Raw genomic sequence first — 23,236 nt, 5'->3', positions numbered from 1 at the left:
TGCAGATTCGCCTTGCAATCATCTGCGTGTTTTGGTTTTTCTCGCAGCTGTCAATCTCGAGGCGCGCTGTCGCCAATCATTGCATGACGGGCAAATTGTCTGAGAAATACTTTTTCTAATTTTCGGGAATACATAATAAGCGCGATTTGTCTCCCTGTTGGTGGGCTATTGGATACGCAATGGCGGTCGACACTAGTTATTTGACCACGCAGGTCAACAATATTGTGGCCCAGTTGCATGGCATATTTGATGAGATCGGAGTCCCGAATCATGAGCGTGAGACTCGTGAGGCAGAGGTTTGTTTTTTCTCTTTTCCGGCAATGGCTTTGTTTATTTCCGGTTTCTGGGTGAGAGCTAACCAACTTGCAGCTTTTCAGTGCTTTGTCGGATACGTTGAATGGTCACCTTAAGATGGTGGATGAGTAAGTAGATATCGGATTTAACGCAATGGCGATCTATTGTTCAGGTGCTGATACTCCACGCAGTGAGAAAAATGAAATGACCGAAGAAGCGGAGCGGTTGATCACCGCGATTCGACAGATGGAGGAGTCCTTGGTAGATGAAAAGGCTAATGGACAATATAAACTGGACGGCAATGATCTAAAAATCACTTACCCCCTTAATCGCTGTCTCAATTTCCTTCGCGAGAAGCATGACGCTATGAAGAAACTCCACCACGAGCGCTTTGAACAGGTTAAGAGTATGTTACTTCCCGCCCAACCCCTACTCCGGCGCAGATAAATTTGATGGCTGACAACAAGCAGAACTGATCGAGGCATTTGTATCATACTCTTCTCATCTCGAACCCAACTATGTCACTATCGAACTCCCCCCTACAGCGCCTGGCTCGACAATCCCACCCAGCTTTGATCTCTCTCCATCTTTTGTCGCGGCCCTGGATAATGAATTCTCGCAAGTTTACGAAGAATACCACCGACGTCTTGAATTTGTTCAAGTAACGTGCGAAGAAATAATTAAGTTGTGGGCTGAACTCGGAACCCCGCAGGTGCAGACCGATTCCAATATTGTGAAATACTATCGCGAGTCTCCCGAGCAGCTAGGTCTTCATGAATCCGACCTGGCTAGCATGAGAGCGAAGCGCGAGAAGCTTCTCGAAGAAAAGCGAGGCCGTGAGCGCAAGCTGAAAGATCTCCGGTTGGCGGTCGAAAGTCTGTGGGAGCGGTTTGGAGTGGAGGAGGGCGACCGAAAAGCCTTCCTGTCGGCAAACCGCGGTTGCGGACTGCGAACAATCAACGAATTCGAGGAAGAACTGGGGCGTCTGAACGAGCTTAAGCGACAGAACCTCCATCTCTTCGTTGAGGACGCCAGATGCAGGCTGCAGGAACTCTGGGACAGCCTCTATTATTCGGAGGAGGAGATGCTGGACTTTGCCCCGGCATTTTCCGATGTCTGCAGTGACGCGCTGCTTGAGGCGCATGAAGCGGAAATCACCCGGCTGCAGGCTCTGAAGGAACAGCGAGCTCCCACATTACAACTCATTGAGAGGCACCGCAGTCTTCTGTCGGAGCGTGATGCTTTGGCTGCGTCTAGCCAGGACGCGTCTCGTCTGATGGGACGTGGTGTCAAGGGAGAGCGACGTGACCCTGGAAAGCTCTTGAGAGAAGAGAAGATGAGAAAGAGGATCGCCAAGGAGCTGCCCAAGGTGGAGGCGGATCTTAGGAAAGAACTAGAAATGTGGGAGGATGAATTCGGCAGACCCTTCCTCGTTCACGGCGAGCGATATCTCGACGAGCTGACTCCTGTGATCGCGAAACCACCGCCCCGATCGAAGACTCCCTCTGCGCCACCAAGCAGCGTGAGAGGCGGAGGAGGTAGCTTGAGGTCGCAGCCACCCTCTCGCCCTGGCAGTGTGATGAGAGGTCCGCCGCCCCCTCGCTCTGCAACTAAGACGCCTACCGGAGCGGCGAAGTATAACACCGTTGGTCCCTCCAGAGCTCCTTCTAGAGCTGGAGCCAAGTCACCATCGAAGATCCCTGCCCGCGTGCCCTTGGGCAACATGCCTCATGGGAACAATTCCCCTGATCGTCGTGCCGGTACGCCCGGTCCCTACTCGACCAGCACGATACATGGCAAGATGCAGAGCTCTCGCGCTCCGCCTCCCAGAATGCGCGCATTGACGGGAGGTGAAGGTCGCGAGGAGAGAGCAAGCTATCTGTTTGATCCCCCACGATGCGCCAGCGCTCTCTCAAACTCCTTTGTCCGACCCGTCAGCCCGGAGGATGTTTACGATGATCGCAACCAACGCTCCTTCATGAGTTCCTCGATCTTCTCCCAGCGATCTGCGGGATTCTCTCAGTCGTCGCATTCGTCAGCCTCGTCGGTGTCCCTCAATTCCATTCAAAACTTCCCACGACCGAATCCGTATCTGCAGCACGCACCCCCTCCCCCGGCGCCCCGGCAGGTGTCCGACTGCTCCACAATAAACACCGCCCACTCAGGGTCGGAGAATTGGGAGACGTTCGATGATGGGTCCGGTTCCGAAGCAGATGCTAGTGATATATATTATGCGAAGCTTCGTGCCGCTCAAGGCAAGCGTGTCGCGCCGGATGAACAGTCGACTATCTCCCTGGCGGGGAAGAAGACCAAAGGCATCCGGAGCGTCAGTCCGGACGTGCCGCCTGCCAACATGAACAGCCGTTTCGTGCGAGGCAGCGATGCCGAATGGACCGATGACATGGAGGCCTATTAACCTCACATATTCATGTGAAACAGAAACCCCTCTCGTTTGTTGATTCCCTCTCTTTTTCTTTCTCTTTAATTTCCCTTTATGAATGCTTGGTATAACCTCAGGCGCTTCTGGGAGGACGTGATTACGAGACCCACTCGATATGAGCGAAAATGCCTTGAACGAGGCCGGTTGACTTCTTTGTATTATGCTTTCCTTTTCTGTTCATACGGTTTAATAATTTGTCCGTGGCTCTCTTTTCTGCAACGGAGTGGACATTGGATCTTTCTACTCTTCTCTTTTGTGATGGATTGGCCCGGTTGGTTTTGTTTTTGTGTGTACCAAGTCGCATAGCATGCTTTTTATTTTGTGTTTCTCTTTTGTTTTGATATCCGCGGCAGCGCACCTGTTTTGATTCTTGATTTTGTTTTTATTTTTGACCCTTCGGTTGATAGGAATGGATGATTTTATTACTTTATTTATCTCTTTGTTTGGCTCGTTTCGCTCTTTGGTTGGGTGGTACTTGGTTTGATAGTAAGGAAGATGAGGACTATAAATCTGTAAAGACAAAAGATCAGGGCTACGTATGTTCTTCGTCAGCAAAACTGCCGCGTACACTAGACTAGTTGCACATGTGAATGATAAAACAAGTTGTATAATGCAGACTTACTCTGTCCCCTTCCTTTGAATCTTTCTTAAGTAGGAAGTGAGTAGGTTAGATAGGTTGAATAAGTTAATATACAGATTGAGATCAAACCAATGAACAGATAGGATAGGACAGATTCCATCCTATACATACATACATACATATACATAGATATCAAGATGATCACAGTGAACCCAACGACCCCATCCACGACCTATCCCCCTCCTGCATCGGCTTCCCCTTAACCTTCTTCTTAGGTCCGGTCAAACCCCCCGTCAACTCCCTCGCCTCCTGCAATCTTCGGAGCGTTTCATCCCGGCCCAAGATCGTCATCGTCTCGGGGATGCCCGGGCCAGGGGCGGACGCGGATAGTGCCCAGCGGAGGTAATGGTAGAGTTCCTTCTTGAAGGCCTTGTCTGCTGCGATACGCGCCTTGCGGTGCTCTTCTTCTGGGATCTCGGTGGACGGTGGAGGGGACTCGGGATCGGTGGGCAGGGCGCCGTCGTAGGAGGTGATGTTGAAGCGGTGGGATTCGATGGTCCAGTGGGATGGGGGGACCAGGCTGAGGGCTGCGGCGGCGGTGTGGAGGGCGGAGATGGGGATGGGGTTGGTTGTGGTTTGGCTGTTGGAGTTGGTGGTGGGTGTGTATGCGGGTCTGTCGAGGGTGGTGGTGAAGAAGGTGGCGTTGCGGTCGACGAATTCGGTGGCGTTGGTGTAGGATTTGGCGTCGGCTTGGAGGAGAGGCGTGATGTATTCGGAGAGAGGGCGGGATTGGAGGATTGGTGAGCTGCGATTGGGTTTGTTAAAGGTGTTCTGAGAGTGAACTGTGCCTCTCTTTCGGAGGTAGTGTGTACGTACAGTTGGGCGGCTGGGTAGGTGTCTTCGACGACTTTGGTCACCTTAGACACCATTTCTTCGAATTGAGGCCCGCCAGTTGCGGCAAATCGCTGAGCGTGGGCCTTTTGCAGGAACCACAGTTTCTCAAAGGCAACGACGGTGTTGCCGCGGGTGATTTTGAGGTTGAACTGGTTGACGTTAGTATTGCTGATATACTCGAGTACAGTATTGGGACATACGATTTGTTCCAACTCTTCCAAGTTAAAGACATCTGACTTATTGGTGTGAGACCATCCCAGGAGAGCGGCAAAGTTCACCAGCGTCGTGGCGAAAATGCCCTGCTTGTCCTGAAAATAAGTCAAATCGATATCGGCATTGCGCTTGCTGAGCTTCTGGCCGGACTTGTCCACGAGAAGGGGCACATGGCCGAACCGAGGCGGCGTCCACTTGAAAGCGTTGTATAGCGCGACGTGCAGGGGTGTCGAGGGCATCCATTCCTATTCTCAATGGTGAGCAGTTGATTGCGATTGGCGTGCCTCTCTGGCGACACTCACGGTTCCCCGAATGACGTGGGTGATCTTCATGCAATGGTCGTCGACCACATTGGCCAGATGATAGGTCGGGTGGCCGTCCGATTTGAGCAGAATGGGGTCATCGTACACCCTCTCGATCAGGTCCAGCTTGTTGGGCGAGCGATTTTGCCCTGTCTTGCCGTATACCAAATCGTCGAACATCGGGTATCCTTCCACCCTCAGACGGACCACATGCGTCTCTCCGTTGGCTGCGCGTTCTTCGGATTCCTCGGCGGAGATGTCGGCGCATTTCCTGTCGTAGCCTGGAGGCAGTCCGGCTTCGCTGCGATGTCTCGCGAAAGCGTCCAGTCGATCGGCGGAGCAGAAGCATCGGTAGGCGTGGCCGTTGCTGATGAGATCGTGTGTGTGGGTACGGTAGATGGAAGTTCGCTCGGACTGAAAGTAAAGGAATTCAGGTCAGAATGATGAACACAAGCTTGAATCCAAGAAGTGTAGTGTCTCACCTGGCGATAGGGACCGTAAGGACCTCCAATTGTAGGGCCTGCCAACCAGAAGCGTCGCGTTAGTAAGTCGCCGCCGGTGGAGGTTGGAGTCGGAATTGCGATCGCGCATTGCTAACCTTCATCCCAGTGCAATCCAGCCCACTCGAGGTCTTCGTACAGTCTCTGTTCGGCGCCGGGAATCGTCCGTTTCTGCAGGGCGTGTCGGTCAGCACTTTGTCCGTTGCGTCATGAAGTTGATCGTCCGCGAACCTGATCCGTGTCCTCGATTCGCAACAGAAATTGACCTCCGGTCCGCTTGGCCAGAAGGTAATTGAACAAGGCTGTCCGCAGAGAGCCCAAATGCAGGTAACCGGTGGGCGAGGGCGCAAACCGAGTCCTAGCGGGCGACTCGGGGAGATTGGACTTCTTGGAGCCGCGCTGAGCTGCTGCGGCCCTGGATGTCGCGACCGAGAAATAACGGGCACTGCTGCTGCATTGAGTGCAGATCCACGGCCGACGGACTAAAAGACCCGGATGTCTCATTGTGAAGGGGGGTTGGAAGCGACTGTCGAGGATGGTGCAGGAGGAAGGAAAGAGAAGCAATCGGAGGATCTGCGGCGAGAAGCTCCGACCAGAAAAATAAAAAAGGCGGACTGAATTTTCCCCGACTTTTGGCATTTCCTTAACCCGCATCTTCTCTTCCTTACATCCTCGAGCTTACTTTGGGGTATATTGCTTGGTGCTATAGACGTCCTTCATATTCTCTTTTTGTTTTTAAATCTTGCATCTGAGAACATCTCACAGCCCTCAGTATGTTGGCTCCTCTCATATGGAACGAAAGTCCGGACAAGCTAACGTGCACGCCGATCTAGTGTCGAAAGCCGAAGTCAACCTCTATGGTATGCTCACCTCCTGTGATTTTTCTTGACTCTGTTCGAGATTATTTCTTGCGTCTATTTCACCGCGGTTATGCGATCATCTGAAGTTGGAGACAACAGCTAACCTGCGCGAACAACAGAGGTCCTAGAAATCACCAGCGACGCTTCCAGAGAAGAGATCCGAAAGGCTTATCGCAAGGTACGACACGCATCTACGCGACTTACTTGAGTCACAGTGAGGATGGAACTAAACACATCACCGCCAGGCCGCGCTTGCCAGTCACCCCGACAAGGTTCCCGAAGAAGAACGCGAAGAAGCCGAAGTCAGGTTCAAGTCCGTCCAGGAAGCCTACGATATCCTTTACGATGATGACAAGCGACACCTCTACGACACGCACGGCATGGGCGCCTTCAATGGTTCCGGCGAGCCAGGAATGGGCGCTGCTCCGGATCTAGATGACCTTCTGGCGCAGATGTTCGGTATGGGCGGTATGGGGGGAATGGGAGGTATGGGAGGTATGGGTGGCATGCCCGGCGGCATGCCCGGAGGCCAGTCGCGGAGGAGCCCCAACGAAGAGCAGAAGTACGAGGTGCGCTTGGAGGATCTCTACAAGGGCCGCACGGTCAAATTTGCCAGCACGAAGAACGTGATCTGCGGGCTGTGCAATGGTAAAGGTGGCAAGGAGAAGGCGAAGGCGAAGAAATGTTCTACTTGTGACGGTGAAGGTACGAACACCCCAGAGAAAAGCTCACACTCGAGTCGCGGCGGAACTGACGAACCTTTTGTCTTCTAGGTTACAAGCAGATCTTGACCCAGATGGGCCAGTTCCTCACCCCCAAGACGGTGGCTTGCTCCACCTGTAACGGACAGGGTCAATTCTTCAGCCCCAAGGACAAGTGCAAGAAGTGCAAGGGTCAGAAGACGACGGAGGCCAGGAAGATGCTGGAGATTTACATTCCTCCCGGAGCGAGGTGAGTTGAGAGTTAATGCTGGTTTACGGGTCTCTGTCCAAGTCGCTAACGACATGATTTAGGGAGGGAGATAAAATCGTTCTGGAGGGTGAAGCGGACCAAGTTCCGGGCAAGGAACCGGGAGACATTGTATTCCACATCGTGGAAGAAGAGCATGCTACATTCCGCAGGGCCGGTGCTGACCTGACGGCCGAAATCGACGTCACTCTGGCCGAGGCGCTAGCCGGCTTCTCGCGCGTGGTCATCAAGCACCTGGACGGACGTGGAATCGAGCTCAAGCACCCGCAGAAACCCGGTCAGGTCCTCTCGCCCGGTCAGGTCCTGAAGATCGCCGGCGAGGGTATGCCCATCAAGCGCAGCGACGCCCGCGGTGACCTGTACCTGGTGGTCAACATCAAGTTCCCGGATGAGAAGTGGCAGCCTAGCCCGGCCGTGCTGGAGAAGCTCAAGGAGATGCTGCCCAAGCCGGATCCTCTCATCACGGCGGACACGGTGGACGAGGTCCAGTACGATCCCAAGGGCAACCTAGATAACTTCGGAGCCAACGACCCTCAGGGCGGCAGTGCCTGGGAAGACGAGGAGGACGAGGGCGAGACGGCGCAGTGCGCGGCCCAGTAGATACGGATTGAATTGGTTTATCGTTTCACCTTTTATACCTCTCGTGCTTTGGGTTACATAGGGTTCTGGCATTGGGGGGCGTTATGTCATTGTTATAATTGAGAGACATTTTTTTCTGTGAATAGTAATACGGGTCGACCCTCTCCTCTTGAGCCTGATGACAAGTACCTGCTATATGATATGACATGAAGTGAGATGAGAACTGGGCAACGTGGGAGAGTGGGATGTTCCCAACTTCCTGTAGAAGAACCCCCATGTCTCCATAGTTTAGCGTGGGGTTTCCCGCTCTTCTCCATTCTTTCCCTCTTCAACCAACGAGTCTTCTTTCCAAAGTCCTGGACGCGCCTTCACCATGGCCCTCCCTTCCTCTTCTTCTCATCATCCCGATTCTTACTTAAAGCCTGCTCTGCCTCGTCTGTCGGCTCTCCCTTGTCGGACATCCTCCGTACCGTCGGCTTTTCTTTTCCGGCTTTCTTTGCGTCCCATATAATTTCTACCCAATTCCCGGCCGCTATTCTAGTCAGAGCTTATCGCGCGCCTTTTATCTTGCTTTATTAATCATCGATATCCTACTCCGAAGAAGCCATACTTCCATATCTTTCCCGAGTGCGAACTAGCCGATGAAAATCTCGTCGCTCGCGTGTTCCCTTCGTCCCACCACAGAGATTCCCGACGGACCCAAACTTAGTAGAAGAACGTGGGGAAGAACGCCCCGAATCTGAATCATGCCGTGTGAACCCCAGAAATCGTGCGAAGGCTGTTCCTGCGACGCGGGGACTAGTCGGCCCCCGGTGAACATCGAGGACTGCGAATCCGAGCTACTGGCGCTTCGAAAGCGCACCGCTGAGCTCGAAAAGGCCTTGAAAACCGCCAAAGATGGCTCCTCCGGTCCCCGCGCCGCCCGGAAGGGGCGCAAACTGCGCTCGTCCAATTGGTTTACTTGCGAAAGTAATCCCGCCATGATGGCCCTGTACATCGAGCGGTATCTCAACTACGGCATCACTCGGGAGGAGTTGATGGCCGGCAAGCCGATTATAGGTATCGCGCAGTCCGGATCGGACTTGTCGCCGTGCAATCGTCATCACCTGGAGCTGGTGAAGCGGGTTCGGGAAGGTATCCGAATGGCGGGCGGCATTGCCTTTGAGTTCCCAACGCATCCCATCCAGGAGAGTAGTAGGAGGCCTACCGCCTGTATCGATCGCAATCTGTCCTACCTGGGTCTGGTGGAGGTGCTCTATGGATATCCCTTGGATGGCGTGGTTCTGCTGACCGGTTGCGACAAAACCACTCCCGCCGCGTTGATGGCTGCTGCCACGGTGGTATGTGCTTGCGAAAAAGTTTCCCGGTTGGGTTGGTGGTATGCTGACGAGATTTCAGAATATCCCTGCCATATGTCTGAACGTGGGTCCTATGCTCAATGGGTATGTGAAGAATGAGCTTGCAGGATCGGGGATGGTAGTCTGGAAGGGCCGAGAGATGTATGCTGCCGGGGAGATCAACCAAGAGGAGTTCATTGACTACGTGTCTAGAGGGTATGAGGAAATCCCCAATTTTGAGAGACTTATCTGACAACTTGTCAAAGGGCCCCCTCCGTGGGACATTGCAACACCATGGGAACGGCATCGACCATGAATGCGCTAGCAGAGGCACTAGGCATGGCCCTGCCAGGCTCGGCGGCCATCCCTGCTCCTTACAGAGAACGCGGCCAGTGTGCTTATGAAACCGGCCTGCAGATCGTTGAGATGGTGCACGCGGATCGCAAACCGAGCGACATCATGACTCGCGCGGCTTTTGAGAACGTCATCACCACCAATACGGCTATTGGGGGAAGCACGAATGCCCCCATCCACATCAACGCCATTGCCAAGCATATTGGGGTGGACGTCTCTCTGGATGACTGGGACCAGCTCGGATTTCACATTCCGCTTCTTCTCAACATGCAACCGGCTGGAGAGCTATTAGGAGAGGAGTATTTCCGGGCCGGTGGTTTACCAGCCATCATGGCGGAGTTGCTGGACGCCGGGAAACTGAACCCTGACGCATTGACCTGCAATGGCCACACGATAGCAGAAAACGTCCGAGGAAAGCATACCTGGGATCGCCGGATGATTCGCGCATATAATAAACCCCTTCTGGAGGATGCAGGCTTTCTGCACCTCCAAGGGACTTTGTTCAATTCCGCCATCATGAAAACCTGTGTGATTTCCGAGCAATTCCGACAAAAGTTCTTGGAAAACCCCGACGATCCGATGGCGTTCGAAGGCGTCGTCGTCGTGTTTGACGGACCAGAGGATTACCATCATCGTCTCGAAGACCCGTCCACGCCCATCGACGACCGCAGCATCTTGGTGATGCGCGGTGCTGGTCCGTTGGGATACCCCGGAGCCGCAGAGGTGGTGAACATGCACCCGCCCGGACGTCTCCTACGGGAGGGGGTCAAGTCCCTCCCGTGCATTGGAGACGGTCGACAGTCGGGCACGTCCGGATCTCCGTCGATTTTAAACGCCAGCCCGGAAGCCGCGGCGGGAGGCAACTTGGGGCTTCTGCGTGACGGCGACAAACTCCGAGTTGATCTCAACCGACGTCGTGTCGACATCTTGGTTCCCGCCGAGGAGATCGAGAAGCGACGTTTAGCGCTCGAAGCTACCGGTGGGTACGCTGCTCCGGAGAGTCACACCCCATGGCAGGAGCTGTTCCGGAGGGAGACGACGCAACTGAGCGAGGGAATGGTGCTGCGGGATGCAGTCAAGTTCCAACGCCTGGCGCAGAAGTATGACGAGCCCAGGCACAACCATTAAGATATCACTTGGGGATGTGAGGTTTGATCTTGGTATATTTCGAGTACATATTTTTCGCTATTAGCACTTTTTGAATTTTATTTGGATTCAAAAATATCGATCGTATCTCCTCTTGGACTTAAGCTCATAGTAACTCGGAAGAGAGACAGAGTTCCGTTGGATCACGGAATAAAGACGTCAGAGAGCTCATAATGACTGGCATCTTTTCCCGCACCTTCATCGCCCTTCTAACACTACCCCTCCTTGATTATCTCGGCCCATCTGGTTAATCTATCACTCGAACACACTACTGGCATCACCGTGACCAATTTCCCCAGCTCGAATATCGGCTTGGCTAGTTTGGACACCATGTTGGATACCTTTCTCGATCCCATTCTCGATCCCATTTTAGATCCTTTGCGTCCCATCTTGGAACCCATTTTGGATCCCAGCTCGGTAGCGGTATATCCCACGCTGGAATGGTACTGGCCAGTGGGCATAGTTGGAGGAGTCTTACTTGTGATGCTTCTAATACTATTTACGGTGATATGCTGTGTATGTTCCGTCTGTCCTTTTTATTTTCTTCTGCTTCCCTTGGCTGAGACGCTGTGTAATCCATGCTTACATATAACTGATATTGAAATTACATGTTGATAGAATACCCATCGGAAACCCTCATCAAAGAAGGAACCTCGCGCGTGCGAATCAGAAGGTATGGCCTGGCTTCGTTGTACCTCTATTCCCTGCCTCGGAGTCACTTGTCTGTTTTTCTGTTCTTGACCGGGTAGGGCAAAAGCTGATCCTTTAAATTGGATTACAGTGGAACTCGAAATTGTGGATGCAACTAGTGCTGGTGATGATGTTGATATTGGCGATATTGTCGATATCAACAAAGATAAGAAGACACCTGTAGAAATGGTCTGATGGACTCGTTGGAGTTGAGTGAGGAAAGTTCGAATAGGACCACTGTTTGCGTTGCGTTGCGTTGCGTGTCTTTGCTTCGCTTTGGGGACTAAGCTGGAGGGCTCGAATCATGCGGTCCTTGATCTCGAAGAAAGAATAAAACGTCTTCTCTACTTGCGTTGTCTTTAGTTGAGGATAACCGAGATGAGACACATTCTACAATCTGGTCTACCTTATCACACATCATCATGTGTTTGTTAAGTTAAGCCAGGATTCAACCATTGTCATCCACTACAAAGCAAACGAAGAACCACAACCGTACCCCTATTTCTCCTGGCAATCAGGCTGTGTAGAGTATTGAAGTTCAATTTCAAGTGGAGCCAGCAAAATCAAGCAAATACCCATCTTTCGCATCCACCCAACGTATAGCATGATAGCATTGGATGAAGCAATTCCAATACGAACCATCAGCCCTACGTGACATCATCTGGCGAAGACTCAGCCACGCGTGAGATCGCCCTCGTATTTCCCAGTTTTGCCGTATTGGGAAATGCGTCTATTTAACGTGGTGTGGTTGGATTGGCGGTCTGGTGCCTGATTGCTTGCTTCGGGTGCAGCGGTCAGTGGCCGAGTACGAGGATGCCGAATTGGATTTGTCGGATTGGGGCTTTGCTGGTCGTTCGTCAAGCTTTTATCCTGGGGAGTCGGAGTATATGTAGAGTGAGCTTTCGCTCCTGCTTTCCCCTTTCTTTCGCGAGTGTTTTTCTATGATTAAGTCTAATTGAGTGTGTTTGTGACTGGTCTATTATTGATCTTCATGTATTTCTTTTCCTCTCTTGTTCTCGCGGCTGCTACCGCGTCGGCGGTGGTGGTCAACGTGCCGCCGACTTGTCGGTGTCTGCCATCTCAGCCGTGCTGGCCCTCTGATCAGACATGGCAGGCCCTGAATGAATCCGTCTCGGGCCGTCTCATCACGGTCCGACCAGTTGGCTGGCCATGTCACGATCCTACGCTGGACTCCGCCCTATGTGATGAGCGGAAGGCACTCAGCACCAATTCCTCCTGGCGTCGAGAACAGCCTGGCGCACTGCAGTACCAGAACTGGGAGGCCCTGCCGTCGGCGAACGAGAGTTGTTCCTTGCAGACTCCGAGCTCGGTGCCGTGTGGTCAGGGAAGAGTACCTGTGTATTCTGTTGTCGCGGAGACAGTCGAGGATATACAACAAGCGGTGCGATTTGCACGAGACCAGAACTTGCGTCTGATGGTCAAGAACACGGGCCATGATTTTCTAGGCCGGTCGGGAGCGCCGCATTCTCTGCAGATTGCAACTTTCAAGATGCGCGGGATTTCGTTTAGCGATGACTTTGTGCCTAAAGGGGCCCCAGGGGGTCACGGTCTCGGATCGACAGTGACGGCTGAAGCGGGTGCCATTCTAGACGAGATCTACCCGGCCGTGAAGGAAGAGGGCAAGGTGGCAGTGCTCGGAGCGGCGCATACAGTCGGTGCTGCTGGGGGGTATATTCAGGGAGGTGGACATTCGCCTATTGGGTCCTGGAAAGGCATGGCATCTGACAATGCGGTGGAATTCGAGGTGGTCACTGCAGATGTAAGCATCTACTCCCCATTCCGTGTTTGACAGCTCGTGAACGTGGATTGACACATCAGCATCAGGGCAATCTGGTCACGGCCAACCAGTATCAACACCAAGAACTGTTCTGGGCTTTGCGTGGCGGTGGTGGAGGAACGTTTGGAGTCGTTACCAAAGTCACTTTGCGGACCTTTGACGAGGTGCCCACGGTGGCTGTGAATGTGACCATTTCCATGCCTTGGAGTCCGAACTCCAGCTACTGGCAGGCCCTGGCGGTATTTAGCTCACGTATCCCGACTATCAATGACGAGAATTGCGCAGGATATTTCTTCCTGCTACCGAAGCTTCCCTGGGAGAATTACACCATCTCCGTGCTCCAGATGGATACTTTGTGCATGGATCAATCGGCTGACAAAGTTGACAAGCTCTTTGACTCTGTCCTCGCGCCCATCCGCGCTCTGTCTGATGTTACAGTCGCCTATAACTCGACCTTGTACCCTACCACCAACATGGCTCTAGATGGTACGCTCAGGCTGGGGAGTAACTACGATCGGACCGGTGGTCCATCCATCATGGGCTCCCGTCTGATCTCCCGTGACTTGCTCCAGTCATCCAACGGAGGACGTGATGTTGCTCGGACGATTTCTCAACTGCAGACGAGCGGTGGAGAAATGATTCTAGCCCACTTCGTGGCTGGAGGACAGGTCACTAGAAATGCGGACGTGGAGAGCGGATTGAACCCGATCTGGAGAAAGGCGGCCTTGAATGTGATTTGGACACGCTCCTGGCTTTCTGGCGCCTCGGCCGGCGAGATTCACGCCGTGGAAGAACAAGTCATCCGGGAGGTTGACAAGTTCAGATCTCTCGAGCCAGACATGGGGGCGTACCTCAACGAGGCAAATCCCAACGAAGTGGATTTCCAAAAGTCTTTCTGGGGAGAGAACTATGCGCGATTGTATGACATCAAGCAGAAGGTAGACGCTCGGGGGTTGTTTATTGCCCGCAAAGGAGTCGGAAGTGAAGATTGGGATGACCAAGGTCTCTGCCGACGAGCAGTTTGATCAACCGTTGTCATCGGATATTAGATTGTAGCAGGTGTAGAAATCAAGGCTTAGCAATGCCCAGTACCCAGACTGTTAGTTCTTTCATTCAGAGTTCAGTAAAGGGAGAAGTAGGGCAGCTGAAACATATTGATAATGAATCTGCATGTGTCTCAGAAAGGGAAGCCTACCAACTCGGTCTATGATTCTATGACCAAGTCTGACTTAGCTTAGGCAATTAACGGACATCAAAGTGTACGGTTGACGACATACGACCGTGCATGAGCCACATTTTCAGCGGTGGCTCAGACTGAACTACTCCGTAGCGCGCAACGGAGGTACGCGATTCTTACTATAAGCAGTATAGGGTTAGATGACTTGTGGCTGAGGCTAGCGTTCTCTGGTTTCTCAGTAGATTAGAGAGAGCCCTCGAAGGTCATGGAATAAGCTGCAGGTGTCATAGACCCATCTTCAGAATCTCAAGACACCATCACACCACGTCGCCGTACGGACCTGAGGCTATGTTCTCCGCTTATTTGGCGTAACGGTCGCTGAGTCAGGGCTCCAATTACAAAGAGTCGACCTGCTGACCTCACTAAGCTTTACGACGCTGCGAATTGGATTCTGGATATTTGGGATGTACGTGGTTGTCAGGTAGACGCAGCTCGAGGATTGTGTGCCAAGGCCGTTCCTGGGCCAATTTCCAGGATGCCCTAAACTCGGAACTATGCTTAGCGGCTCCTCTGCTTATGATATTGGATTATTGATTTGAATGTGGCCGTAAGATGATCGGCAAGTCACCAGGATGGCGATAACAAGAGTTCTGGCGATTCGTGTGCCAAGAGGCCAAGTCGGATTCCTTCAGGTTGCCAGAGATGATGAATTCCCAACCAATTCTATAGTCGATAGCATGCACATGGTTGTCAGCATTGGACTCCAGCAAGGATGCAAGTGATAGTCAAAGGAACAAGTCAGTAACTTCCAGCCAAGACGGGCGTTATCGGTCTCGACTTGAGAATTACGGAATCAACGCAGACGATCAGGACTGCCAAGGGGATTGAGTCATCGGGTGGGTGGTGACTGGCTTAGCAAGGTTTCGTAAAGGCTGAGAGAAGTGGATAATTTTGGAAAGTCGAGAGGGAAGCTGAGACTGACGAGTGAGGGATGCAAAACACAGAGAAAAAAAAGTCTTCCGGTGGATCACGGGAAGGCCCCACTCCGCGTAGGGTCTGGGCCGGCCCCGTGATTTTCTACTTTCCATCTGCAATTTTTTCGCGCTTCTTCCCGGCTTCTGCTTCAGACCGCCTCAGGAAGGTCTCCTTTCAAGGCAGCCATCTATTTCTTTTCTTTTTCTCTTTTTCCTTCCTCACTACCCACCCCTGTCCATATAAACCCATCTATCATGTTTTCCATTTCCTCTCTCGCCCAGTCAGAAGCTCGATTCCCGCCATGCGCACCTGACGAACAATAACAAGCAGTCTTGTTTCTCGTCCTCTGTGTGTGTGCGCTGTGCGCTGTGCGCCGTGCGCCGTCGGTCGCTGCACCTCTCCTGATCTTTTCCCCTGAATCCATCTGATTTTCCTGGATTGGTGCCGTTTGGATATCAGCCGATTCGTTCCGTCCGCCGCTCAAGACCCGACGTGGTGTTATCAGCCTCGAACCTGTCGCAATCGGTCGTCTTCAAGAGATTCTGTGTTACCCACCACAAGTCTAAATCGACCGTCCACACCTGTTCCATCCTCATATACGGAGCTCTCTACTTGCACACCGCATTCTTGCACCGACGCGTCCTTGATACCGCAGAAACAACTAAGCAGTGCCGTTTAAAATCGTTCCAACGAATCCAATCCTCCCCCGAAGACATTCAAACACACCCTCCGCGGTGATTGATTGTCTCGCAATTCTCCTTGTATATTTTTTCAGGTCATACTTGTTTACACTTTGTCAAGATGGCTGTCGACCTATAATTTATCCTCGTCCCTCGTCTCGTCTCGTCTCTTCTCGCATCGCATCGCCTCCTCCATCTTCACGCATCTACGTTACCTTTTCTTGATCAGCAATTAAGCGAGTTTATCCTTCCTGTTTTTCGCGTCCCGGCTATCATGGCGCCCAACCTCTTCCTCTGCCTGCGCATGGCCTTCTGTCCTGTGTACTGGTTTCAGCGCGGAGAGCGCATTCAGGGTTCCATCCACAAGGAGGAACACTGGGAATCCCCCATTCCTGGAATCTACAAGTACATTCCCGGCCGCGGATGGCACCTGATCTGCAAAGATGGCAACGAACACGATGAGAAAGTTCCGGTGCCTCTAGTTTACTGTCGCATCCTTCACCGCCACATCTTCGAAACAGAGATGGAAGATCGGTGCCAGTGGCACACTGTCCACGACGGTGCTGAGCCCGAAAAGTTCATGTTCTTCCGCTTGGACGATGGCAACACCTGGGTGACCGGATGGGACTCCAAGGGCAAGTTTATCCCTGGTCCCTACCAGAAATGGTACCTTGACTCGGAAACGAACACCATGCGTCACATTCTGTTCCCCGAGAGCGCCAACGTTTCTCGCTGCAGCGTCCTGGCGGACAAGTTGGCTTGAACGCCGACTTCTGGCTTACTCCGATTACCACGGAGGCGGTCTTCTGTACGATGGACAGATCGCATATCGACCTTCCCGGGACATAGATGGTTTTGATTCCACAGCTGGTGTCTCTGGATTCTCAACCAAACAAAAAGTGATTTTAAAAAAGTGATTCTTATGATTCTGGAGCAATTTCCCTTATTACCCCTGAGCGTACTAGCGAATGCTTGTCCGCGTTTCCTACCAATGTTTTTCTTTTGTTTTTCTGTCTTGTATTCAAAGCCCTGTTTGGACTTGGCGATGGCGCTGGACTTTAGACCCGGGATAGAGTTATGATTCTTTTTACCTCTTTCATATGATACCAATGTTGCGATCCACCCAAAAAGTTTGAAACAAAAAATTTTAATACGAATCTATTTCATAACTCATTCAAGTGAATCAGGTAGCAGAGAAATAGACTGTATGGTCTCACCGAGCCACGGACACCTCGTATGCCCGACGCACATCTCGGACAGGTCAGAAATGCACGCTGCAGAGGTCGTGCATCCGCTGCAAGTCCTGCCTCCGACGGTATCTGTGATGTAGCTGCATATCGCATATCGCATCTGCACCTCCGAACCGGTCTGAGGGATCGACAAAGCCACACGAAAGTTTGATGTCCGAAGAATCAGAAAAACCTTATCATGTCCAATTAGAAGGCCTGGGCCACCCTCCTTGACAAAATTCAGATTGTATAGACAGCTGGAAGGCAGGGTGACAGCAAACCGTCAATCCATTCCACTTGTTTATGTGTATTGTCTACCGATGTCACCAGGACACCGATCGCTACCCAAAACCTAATCATGAATCTTCCCCTTTGGCTGTCCGATCTCGGGCAAGACTCCCCTAGTCCTGTGGCTTCAGCCATGCAGCACCACATCCATGTCACAACTTCGCGGCCGCCGCGCCCGTCGTCCCCTTCAGCAACTTCTCCAGCTCCCGTCGCGTCCTCTCCTCCATCCCCGCGCTGGTCGGTCTCATCGTCTCCCTTGCGACAAACACATGCGTGTACCCACCCACCACTTTCACGGCGTCCTCGCCCTCCTTGAACACCCCGACTTCGTAGGTGACGCTCGACGACCCGAGTTTTGCGACGCGTAGGCCCAGATCCAACACGTCGGGGAAGGAGACTGAGGCGAAGTAGTCGCAGTAGGAGTTTACCATGATGGCGACTTGGTTTGAGATGGGCGATGCGTTGCTGTCTTTGTTGTTGTTGTTGTTCATGGAGAAGGGGTCCATTCCGCAGTTGGTGATTAGGTAGGTGTTGACGATGGAGTCGAAGAGCTGGGCATATACGGTGTTGTTGAGATGTGCGTACATGTCGTTGTCAAACCTGGGATTAAGGATTAGCTGGTTCTGTTTGGGTATAGACGGAATGATCGTAGTAGAAGATAAGGGAGTGGAGCGGCGCGGAGCTCGTGCACTAGGTGTGTGTACCATCTTGTTCGGTAGGTCTGGTGGAAGACATACTCGCCGCGAGTGCGACGCTTCTTTGCCTCGATCTCTGGGGAAGGCATGGTGATATGTATGAAGTTACGGATGTGAGGAGGAGGGGAGTTGTGAAGCCAAAAGTATGAGGATGAACCATCAGCCGAGGTTCGTCGATGCCGAAGCCGCCTTTCCTAAAGAGGTTTAGTGGGGGATTTCCCCGACTTTCAGATGATTTCGACTTTCCCCTTCCCTCGATCTTTCTTTCTTTCACTCTTTCGCACTTTATCGATATGAGATCGAAAAGTCTATTCAGCATCTCATTCATGTGAAATAATACATTTGAGCCATGATTTCTGTACACATCCCAGTACATCCGATATCGGCTCTGACCGGTCAACAGTATGACATCTTGGCGTCATCTTAGCCTATTCGCAGGGCTGAGCCTGAACAATAAATGTGCCGTATTACTTCGCGATTCAGATTCTGAATCGAGTTGAGAATTTATACCATGGCTTCTGGCCTTTCTAGCTTTTTGGATCCATAATTACATCATATATACCAAAATGGAAGTGGTGGCCGCTCTCGGTGCCTGGGCCTTGGGCAAGTTCAACACCTCTTTGCCATGGATCAACGATTCCATTGCCCACCATCCAGCTCGCATAAGCGTGGATCTGGGCCCGAAGCTTTCAAATGGCGCACAAATTTTCTTTCCCAGTACCCCAGGATTCGAAGCGGCTACGGCCCGGAATTCGCAGTATAGCGTCCCCAATGTCACGGTGGTCGTGCAAGTCGCGCAGGAAGAAGATGTGGCTGAAACGGTGGGTTTTCAGCGAGAACTCTTGTGTGAGTAACTCTGACAGACGGAAAGGTCAGGTATGCCAATGCCAATGACATCCCCTTTTTGGCTGTGAACAGTGGCCACGGCGCCCTGGCTAGCTTGGGAGGTGTACAGCATGGTATCGAGATCTGGCTGGACAAGCTGGACTCGATTTCCATCGCCGATGATGGTAGCACGGCTACCTTTGGAGGAGGCGTGAAATCAGGAATGGTCATTGATACGCTGTGGGAAGTCGGGAAGCAGACCGGTATGTCATCGCTGAAATCTTGATCTAAGATGTTGAATTGACTGTGCCTAGTAACGGGTAGCTGCGAATGTGTTAGCCTCCTGGGACCGGGACTAGGTGGTGGCCATGGCTTCTTACAGGGCAGATATGGCCTCGTTTCAGACCAGTTTGTCTCGATGCGAGTGGTGACTGCCGATGGCATTATTCGCACCGTCTCGTCCTCTGGTCCACATGCGGATCTGTGGTGGGCTATGCAAGGTGCTGGCCACAATTTCGGGATCGTGACTTCTGTCACCTCTAAAATTCACGATGTGTCTTATGAGGGACTGTGGTCGTATGAAAGCTATGTCTTCACCCATGACAAGGTTGAGAATCTCTATGATCGTATCAATCGATACTCTATCGACGGCGTCCAGCTGATAGATCTCATCAACTACTCGTTCTTCTTTCGCAGTCCAGATATGGATCCGGAGAATGTAAGGTTGCGCTTCTCTATAAATCATTGATCTTGCTGACAGACTCAACCGCAGCCCGTCATCGCCCTCTTCCTTTTCCAGCAGGGCAAATCTGCCGTTGAGTCCGTATATACAAAGCCATTGAGAGATCTCGATCCTATTGTGGTCAGCTCCGGATCAGGAACATACAAAGAGATACCATCATGGGCATCCACTTCCAGAGACTCCCCTGCTTGCCAAAAGGCCAAGATTAGCAGTGTTTGCTTCCCGCTCAATCTCCGGTCCTACGATACCCAAGCGCAACGAGCAGCATTCGATGCTTTTGCCGCGGGAACATCCGATGGTTCAGAGTTTAACAATTCCGTCTTACTATTCGAAGGGTACTCCGCGCAAGGCGTGCAGTCCGTGCCCTCTGAGTCCACGGCCTACCCTCACAGAGAGCATCCGTTGCTCGTCTCGCCGCTTATTGTGTACTCTGATCCGGCGCTTGATGACAAGGCGCGGGAATTTGGAGAGAGTTTGCGAGAGATCTTTTTCCGAGCGACGGGTCAGAAGGAACTGCATGCGTATATCAACTATGCGTCAGGGCACGAGAATCCGGGGGATTGGTATGGGCATGAATCGTGGAGATTGGAGAGGCTGCGAGTGTTGAAGGCAAAGTACGATCCTCAAGGGAAGTTCCGATTTTACGGACCTATTGCTTAGATTTAGGTGAATTGGACTAGTCCAGCCAAGTCCCTCGGGATATATTTCCGTCCGATGAGGGAAATTTGGATTATCACGGAATGAAGACGTCAGAAAACCATGGTGACGAGACTATGACTGTCATATCTTTATTTTCTCTTCCCTTCTTTTCCGTCTCCTTTTCTGCACCTTCGTCATCTTTATTACACCTACCCCTGGTCATATCATCCCATCTGGTTTATCTACCACAATATCGAAAGCACTGCTATCTTGACTGCCAGCTCGACCGCAGCCCCTGGAATAATGGGCGACTTCAAAGAAGGCGTAGACTCCGGCCTATGGTTCGTGGCGCATGTCATCGTGCCGGTGGTCACAATTGTTGGAGTACTACTTGGAATGGTAATTCTGGTGATGATTATGGCCATCTGTATAAGGAAATTAAGCGTTCGGGCCTCCTTACCCTTTATCTCCCCCTTTTCTTCTCTTATGTCTCTTGGCCAAGGCGCTGTATGATCCATGCTTGATACTTATACTTTACTTGTGCTGAAATGTCATATTGATAGGCGCGGCTGAGCTCTTCATCAACCTCACAAGAAATAAATCTTGGCGTCTGGGGTGATCTTCATTCTCAGTCGACGCCCTCACCAGGTGAAAATGATCGCTTCTTGCAGGCGCTTGAAATCGAAGGTACTTGGCACTTGTATTCGCTGCCCTGAAGTGGCTTGTCTAATTGTTTTTGACGGGGTGTGATAGATGCTGAATTAATCGTTTGACTGACAGCCGATAAGACGGTGGGAATTGTGGTGGTTATGGCATTTATCTTTGGGGCGATGGTTTTCAGGACGATATGGGTCTTATTGAAAATATCATGAAACAGTGGGCTTGATGGGTTGGGTTGCTTTGAGGCCTCGAATCAACAGGTTGATTCTATTTACAAGATAGAAAAGAACGTATGTTGTCAAAATATATAGTGCTAGACTGCGACAAGAGTAGTATTCTACCCGTTATCTGCGATAAGATCCCCCGCAGCCCGAAATTTTCCCCCCTCGAAATATTTTCGTCTCTCTCCCTTCCCACAACATCAAATATCAGACCTCCTCCCAAGCCCACCATTCAACCTCCATCCCCAACCTTTCTGCGCCTCCGAGTCCTTACGCAACTGCTGCGACAAGGCAAGGCTCCTATCCCTGCACCCCGCAGCATGGTCGACCCGACCGCGCAGCCTCCTGTCGAGGCAGCAGCACCGCCCAAAGGCGAAGAGGAACAAACCACGGCGACCTCAACGATCACCACGACGAGCTCCACGACCTCGAGCAAAAAGAACTGGCCGGCTCCGTATTACTACGAGAACGGGCTGAGACGCGTCAAACCGTATCATTTCACCTATAATACTTTCTGCAAGGAACGGTGGCGCAATCGCGAGTTGGTCGATATCTTCATTTCTGAGTTCAGGGATCGCCCGCCGGAGTATTATGTGCGTTTCCCTCCTTTTCTACCGTACCGTGAACTACGGAGCTACCTCTAGTGTCGTGTATACGATGAGATGAGAACTAACCAATCGCAGAGACAAGCGCTCATCGACGGAAAAGTAACCGTCGACAAGAAAGCCGTGGGCCCGCACCACATCGTTAAGAACGGCGAAGTGATCTCGCACACGCTGCATCGCCATGAACCCCCCGTCACGGCCAACGAGATCGGCGTCGTCCACGAAGATGACGACCTCTTGGTCATTGACAAGCCGGCCGGCGTCCCCGTGCACGCCGCCGGTCGGTACTACTATAACTCGATCATCGAAATCCTGCGCCACCAGCATAACATCGACTGGACGCCGAGGCCGTGTAACCGGCTCGATCGCCTGACATCGGGGGTCATGTTTATCGGGAAGAATCCGAAGGGCGCGGAGAAGATGGCGGGGAAACTGAAGCAGCGCACAGTGCAGAAGGAGTACGTCGCGCGCGTGAAGGGGAGGTTCCCTGACGGAGTGGTTATCTGCGACCAGCCCATTATGTCGGTTAGTCCGAAGGTCGGGTTGAATCGTGTCAGAGCCACGGGGAAGGAGGCGACTACGAAGTTCCGTCGGTTGGCGTATTATCCGCCGCCCACGGAGGGCCAGCTGGCGGGGCCGAGGCCGGCCTCGCGCGATGGGGACGACAGTCGACCCGCGACGCCGCCGCCGATGCTCTCGAATGAGACGGAGGGCTACAGCATCGTGCACTGTCTGCCGCTGACGGGTCGCACGCATCAGATCCGCGTGCACCTGCAGTTCCTGGGCCACCCGATCACGAACGATCCGATCTACTCGAACCGGCGCGTGTTCGGGCCGGAGCTGGGCAAGATGGAGGAGGGCGGGGAGCGTGACGACGAGATCATCGAGCGGCTGAATACCATGGGCAAGACCGAGACGCCGGACACGGTGAGCTACAAGACGCATTTCACCGCCGCGCCGATGGTCCCGCCGGGCACCGATTCCTCCGTGGTCGAGCAGATCATGTCCAAGGAGCACGAAGACGCCGTGGCCCGGTATCATCAGCGCAAGGGGGAGATGCTGTCCGGCGAGACCTGCGACGTCTGCGGCACTGAACTGTATACCGATCCCGGTCTGCACGATCTGGGTATCTTCCTGCATGCCGTGGCCTACTCGGATAACGAGGGCGAGTGGAAATATCGTAGCAAGATGCCGCAGTGGGGACTGCCGCCGGCTGGATTGGATGGGCCTCGCGAGGTTCCCGACTGGATCCCTGTGCCGCCGGAGGAAGAGGAGGTGATCGGGCATGGTACGATTCCCGAGGGATTGGACGGTGAAGAACCCAACGTACCGGCTCTGGTGAGAGGTGTGGGCTTGGTGGACATTTCGTCGGCGAGGCAGCAGCAGCAGCAGCCGGCGGAGCAGGGTGTTTAATCAGACAAAGAGCAAAAAATCGACAGTGATTGTAGGGGGATGTGATGAGGATAGATTTTAAAAATGATCGATACCTGCATATAGAATATGACATGGCATAATGCATGACTGGACACATGGCAGATAATCTC

The 23,236-nt window shown here is 52.5% G+C and overlaps 9 protein-coding genes across 9 annotated transcripts; 7 read left to right on the top strand and 2 right to left on the bottom strand.

The window, feature by feature from the left end:
* Window positions 1-179: 179 nt before the first annotated feature.
* ASE1 (putative microtubule associated protein (Ase1)) lies at window positions 180-2,710 on the top strand (the record flags this gene model as incomplete). The annotated part of the gene is made up of 4 exons (XM_046088937.1): window positions 180-296; window positions 370-422; window positions 486-700; window positions 765-2,710. 4 exons carry the CDS (start codon window positions 180-182, stop codon window positions 2,708-2,710), a joined length of 2,331 nt encoding a protein of 776 aa, XP_045944907.1.
* An 805-nt stretch (window positions 2,711-3,515) lies between these two features.
* Window positions 3,516-5,727, bottom strand: MSE1 (glutamate--tRNA ligase MSE1; the record flags this gene model as incomplete). The annotated part of the gene is made up of 7 exons (XM_046088936.1): window positions 3,516-4,119; window positions 4,191-4,357; window positions 4,409-4,666; window positions 4,724-5,137; window positions 5,206-5,243; window positions 5,322-5,394; window positions 5,455-5,727. 7 exons carry the CDS (start codon window positions 5,725-5,727, stop codon window positions 3,516-3,518), a joined length of 1,827 nt encoding a protein of 608 aa, XP_045944906.1.
* Window positions 5,728-6,013: 286 nt separating this feature from the next.
* Window positions 6,014-7,652, top strand: XDJ1 (putative DnaJ domain protein (Mas5); the record flags this gene model as incomplete). The annotated part of the gene is made up of 5 exons (XM_046088935.1): window positions 6,014-6,083; window positions 6,203-6,261; window positions 6,329-6,788; window positions 6,857-7,034; window positions 7,097-7,652. The coding sequence occupies 5 exons, from the start codon at window positions 6,014-6,016 to the stop codon at window positions 7,650-7,652; spliced, it is 1,323 nt and encodes a 440-aa protein (XP_045944905.1).
* Window positions 7,653-8,377: 725 nt separating this feature from the next.
* Window positions 8,378-10,450, top strand: LDX57_007214 (IlvD/Edd family dehydratase; the record flags this gene model as incomplete). Its single annotated transcript, XM_046088934.1, has 3 exons — window positions 8,378-8,971; window positions 9,030-9,184; window positions 9,235-10,450. 3 exons carry the CDS (start codon window positions 8,378-8,380, stop codon window positions 10,448-10,450), a joined length of 1,965 nt encoding a protein of 654 aa, XP_045944904.1.
* Window positions 10,451-12,149: 1,699 nt separating this feature from the next.
* LDX57_007213 (uncharacterized protein) lies at window positions 12,150-13,981 on the top strand (the record flags this gene model as incomplete). The annotated part of the gene is made up of 2 exons (XM_046088933.1): window positions 12,150-12,938; window positions 13,004-13,981. 2 exons carry the CDS (start codon window positions 12,150-12,152, stop codon window positions 13,979-13,981), a joined length of 1,767 nt encoding a protein of 588 aa, XP_045944903.1.
* A 2,081-nt stretch (window positions 13,982-16,062) lies between these two features.
* On the top strand, window positions 16,063-16,551 carry LDX57_007212 (uncharacterized protein; the record flags this gene model as incomplete). The annotated part of the gene is made up of 1 exon (XM_046088932.1): window positions 16,063-16,551. One exon carries the CDS (start codon window positions 16,063-16,065, stop codon window positions 16,549-16,551), a length of 489 nt encoding a protein of 162 aa, XP_045944902.1.
* A 906-nt stretch (window positions 16,552-17,457) lies between these two features.
* LDX57_007211 (acyl-CoA thioesterase) lies at window positions 17,458-18,089 on the bottom strand (the record flags this gene model as incomplete). The annotated part of the gene is made up of 2 exons (XM_046088931.1): window positions 17,458-17,905; window positions 18,043-18,089. The coding sequence occupies 2 exons, from the start codon at window positions 18,087-18,089 to the stop codon at window positions 17,458-17,460; spliced, it is 495 nt and encodes a 164-aa protein (XP_045944901.1).
* Window positions 18,090-18,566: 477 nt separating this feature from the next.
* On the top strand, window positions 18,567-20,227 carry LDX57_007210 (FAD-binding oxidoreductase; the record flags this gene model as incomplete). The annotated part of the gene is made up of 4 exons (XM_046088930.1): window positions 18,567-18,821; window positions 18,872-19,088; window positions 19,140-19,543; window positions 19,598-20,227. The coding sequence occupies 4 exons, from the start codon at window positions 18,567-18,569 to the stop codon at window positions 20,225-20,227; spliced, it is 1,506 nt and encodes a 501-aa protein (XP_045944900.1).
* A 1,180-nt stretch (window positions 20,228-21,407) lies between these two features.
* Window positions 21,408-23,105, top strand: RIB2 (pseudouridine synthase family protein; the record flags this gene model as incomplete). Its single annotated transcript, XM_046088929.1, has 2 exons — window positions 21,408-21,680; window positions 21,771-23,105. 2 exons carry the CDS (start codon window positions 21,408-21,410, stop codon window positions 23,103-23,105), a joined length of 1,608 nt encoding a protein of 535 aa, XP_045944899.1.
* Between the last annotated feature and the right edge of the window lie 131 nt (window positions 23,106-23,236).

Source organism: Aspergillus melleus (genome assembly GCF_016097325.1).
Source record: "Aspergillus melleus strain CBS 546.65 chromosome Unknown contig4, whole genome shotgun sequence".
Lineage (NCBI taxonomy): Eukaryota > Fungi > Ascomycota > Eurotiomycetes > Eurotiales > Aspergillaceae > Aspergillus > Aspergillus melleus.
This window is presented reverse-complemented; position numbering and strand designations above follow the sequence as displayed.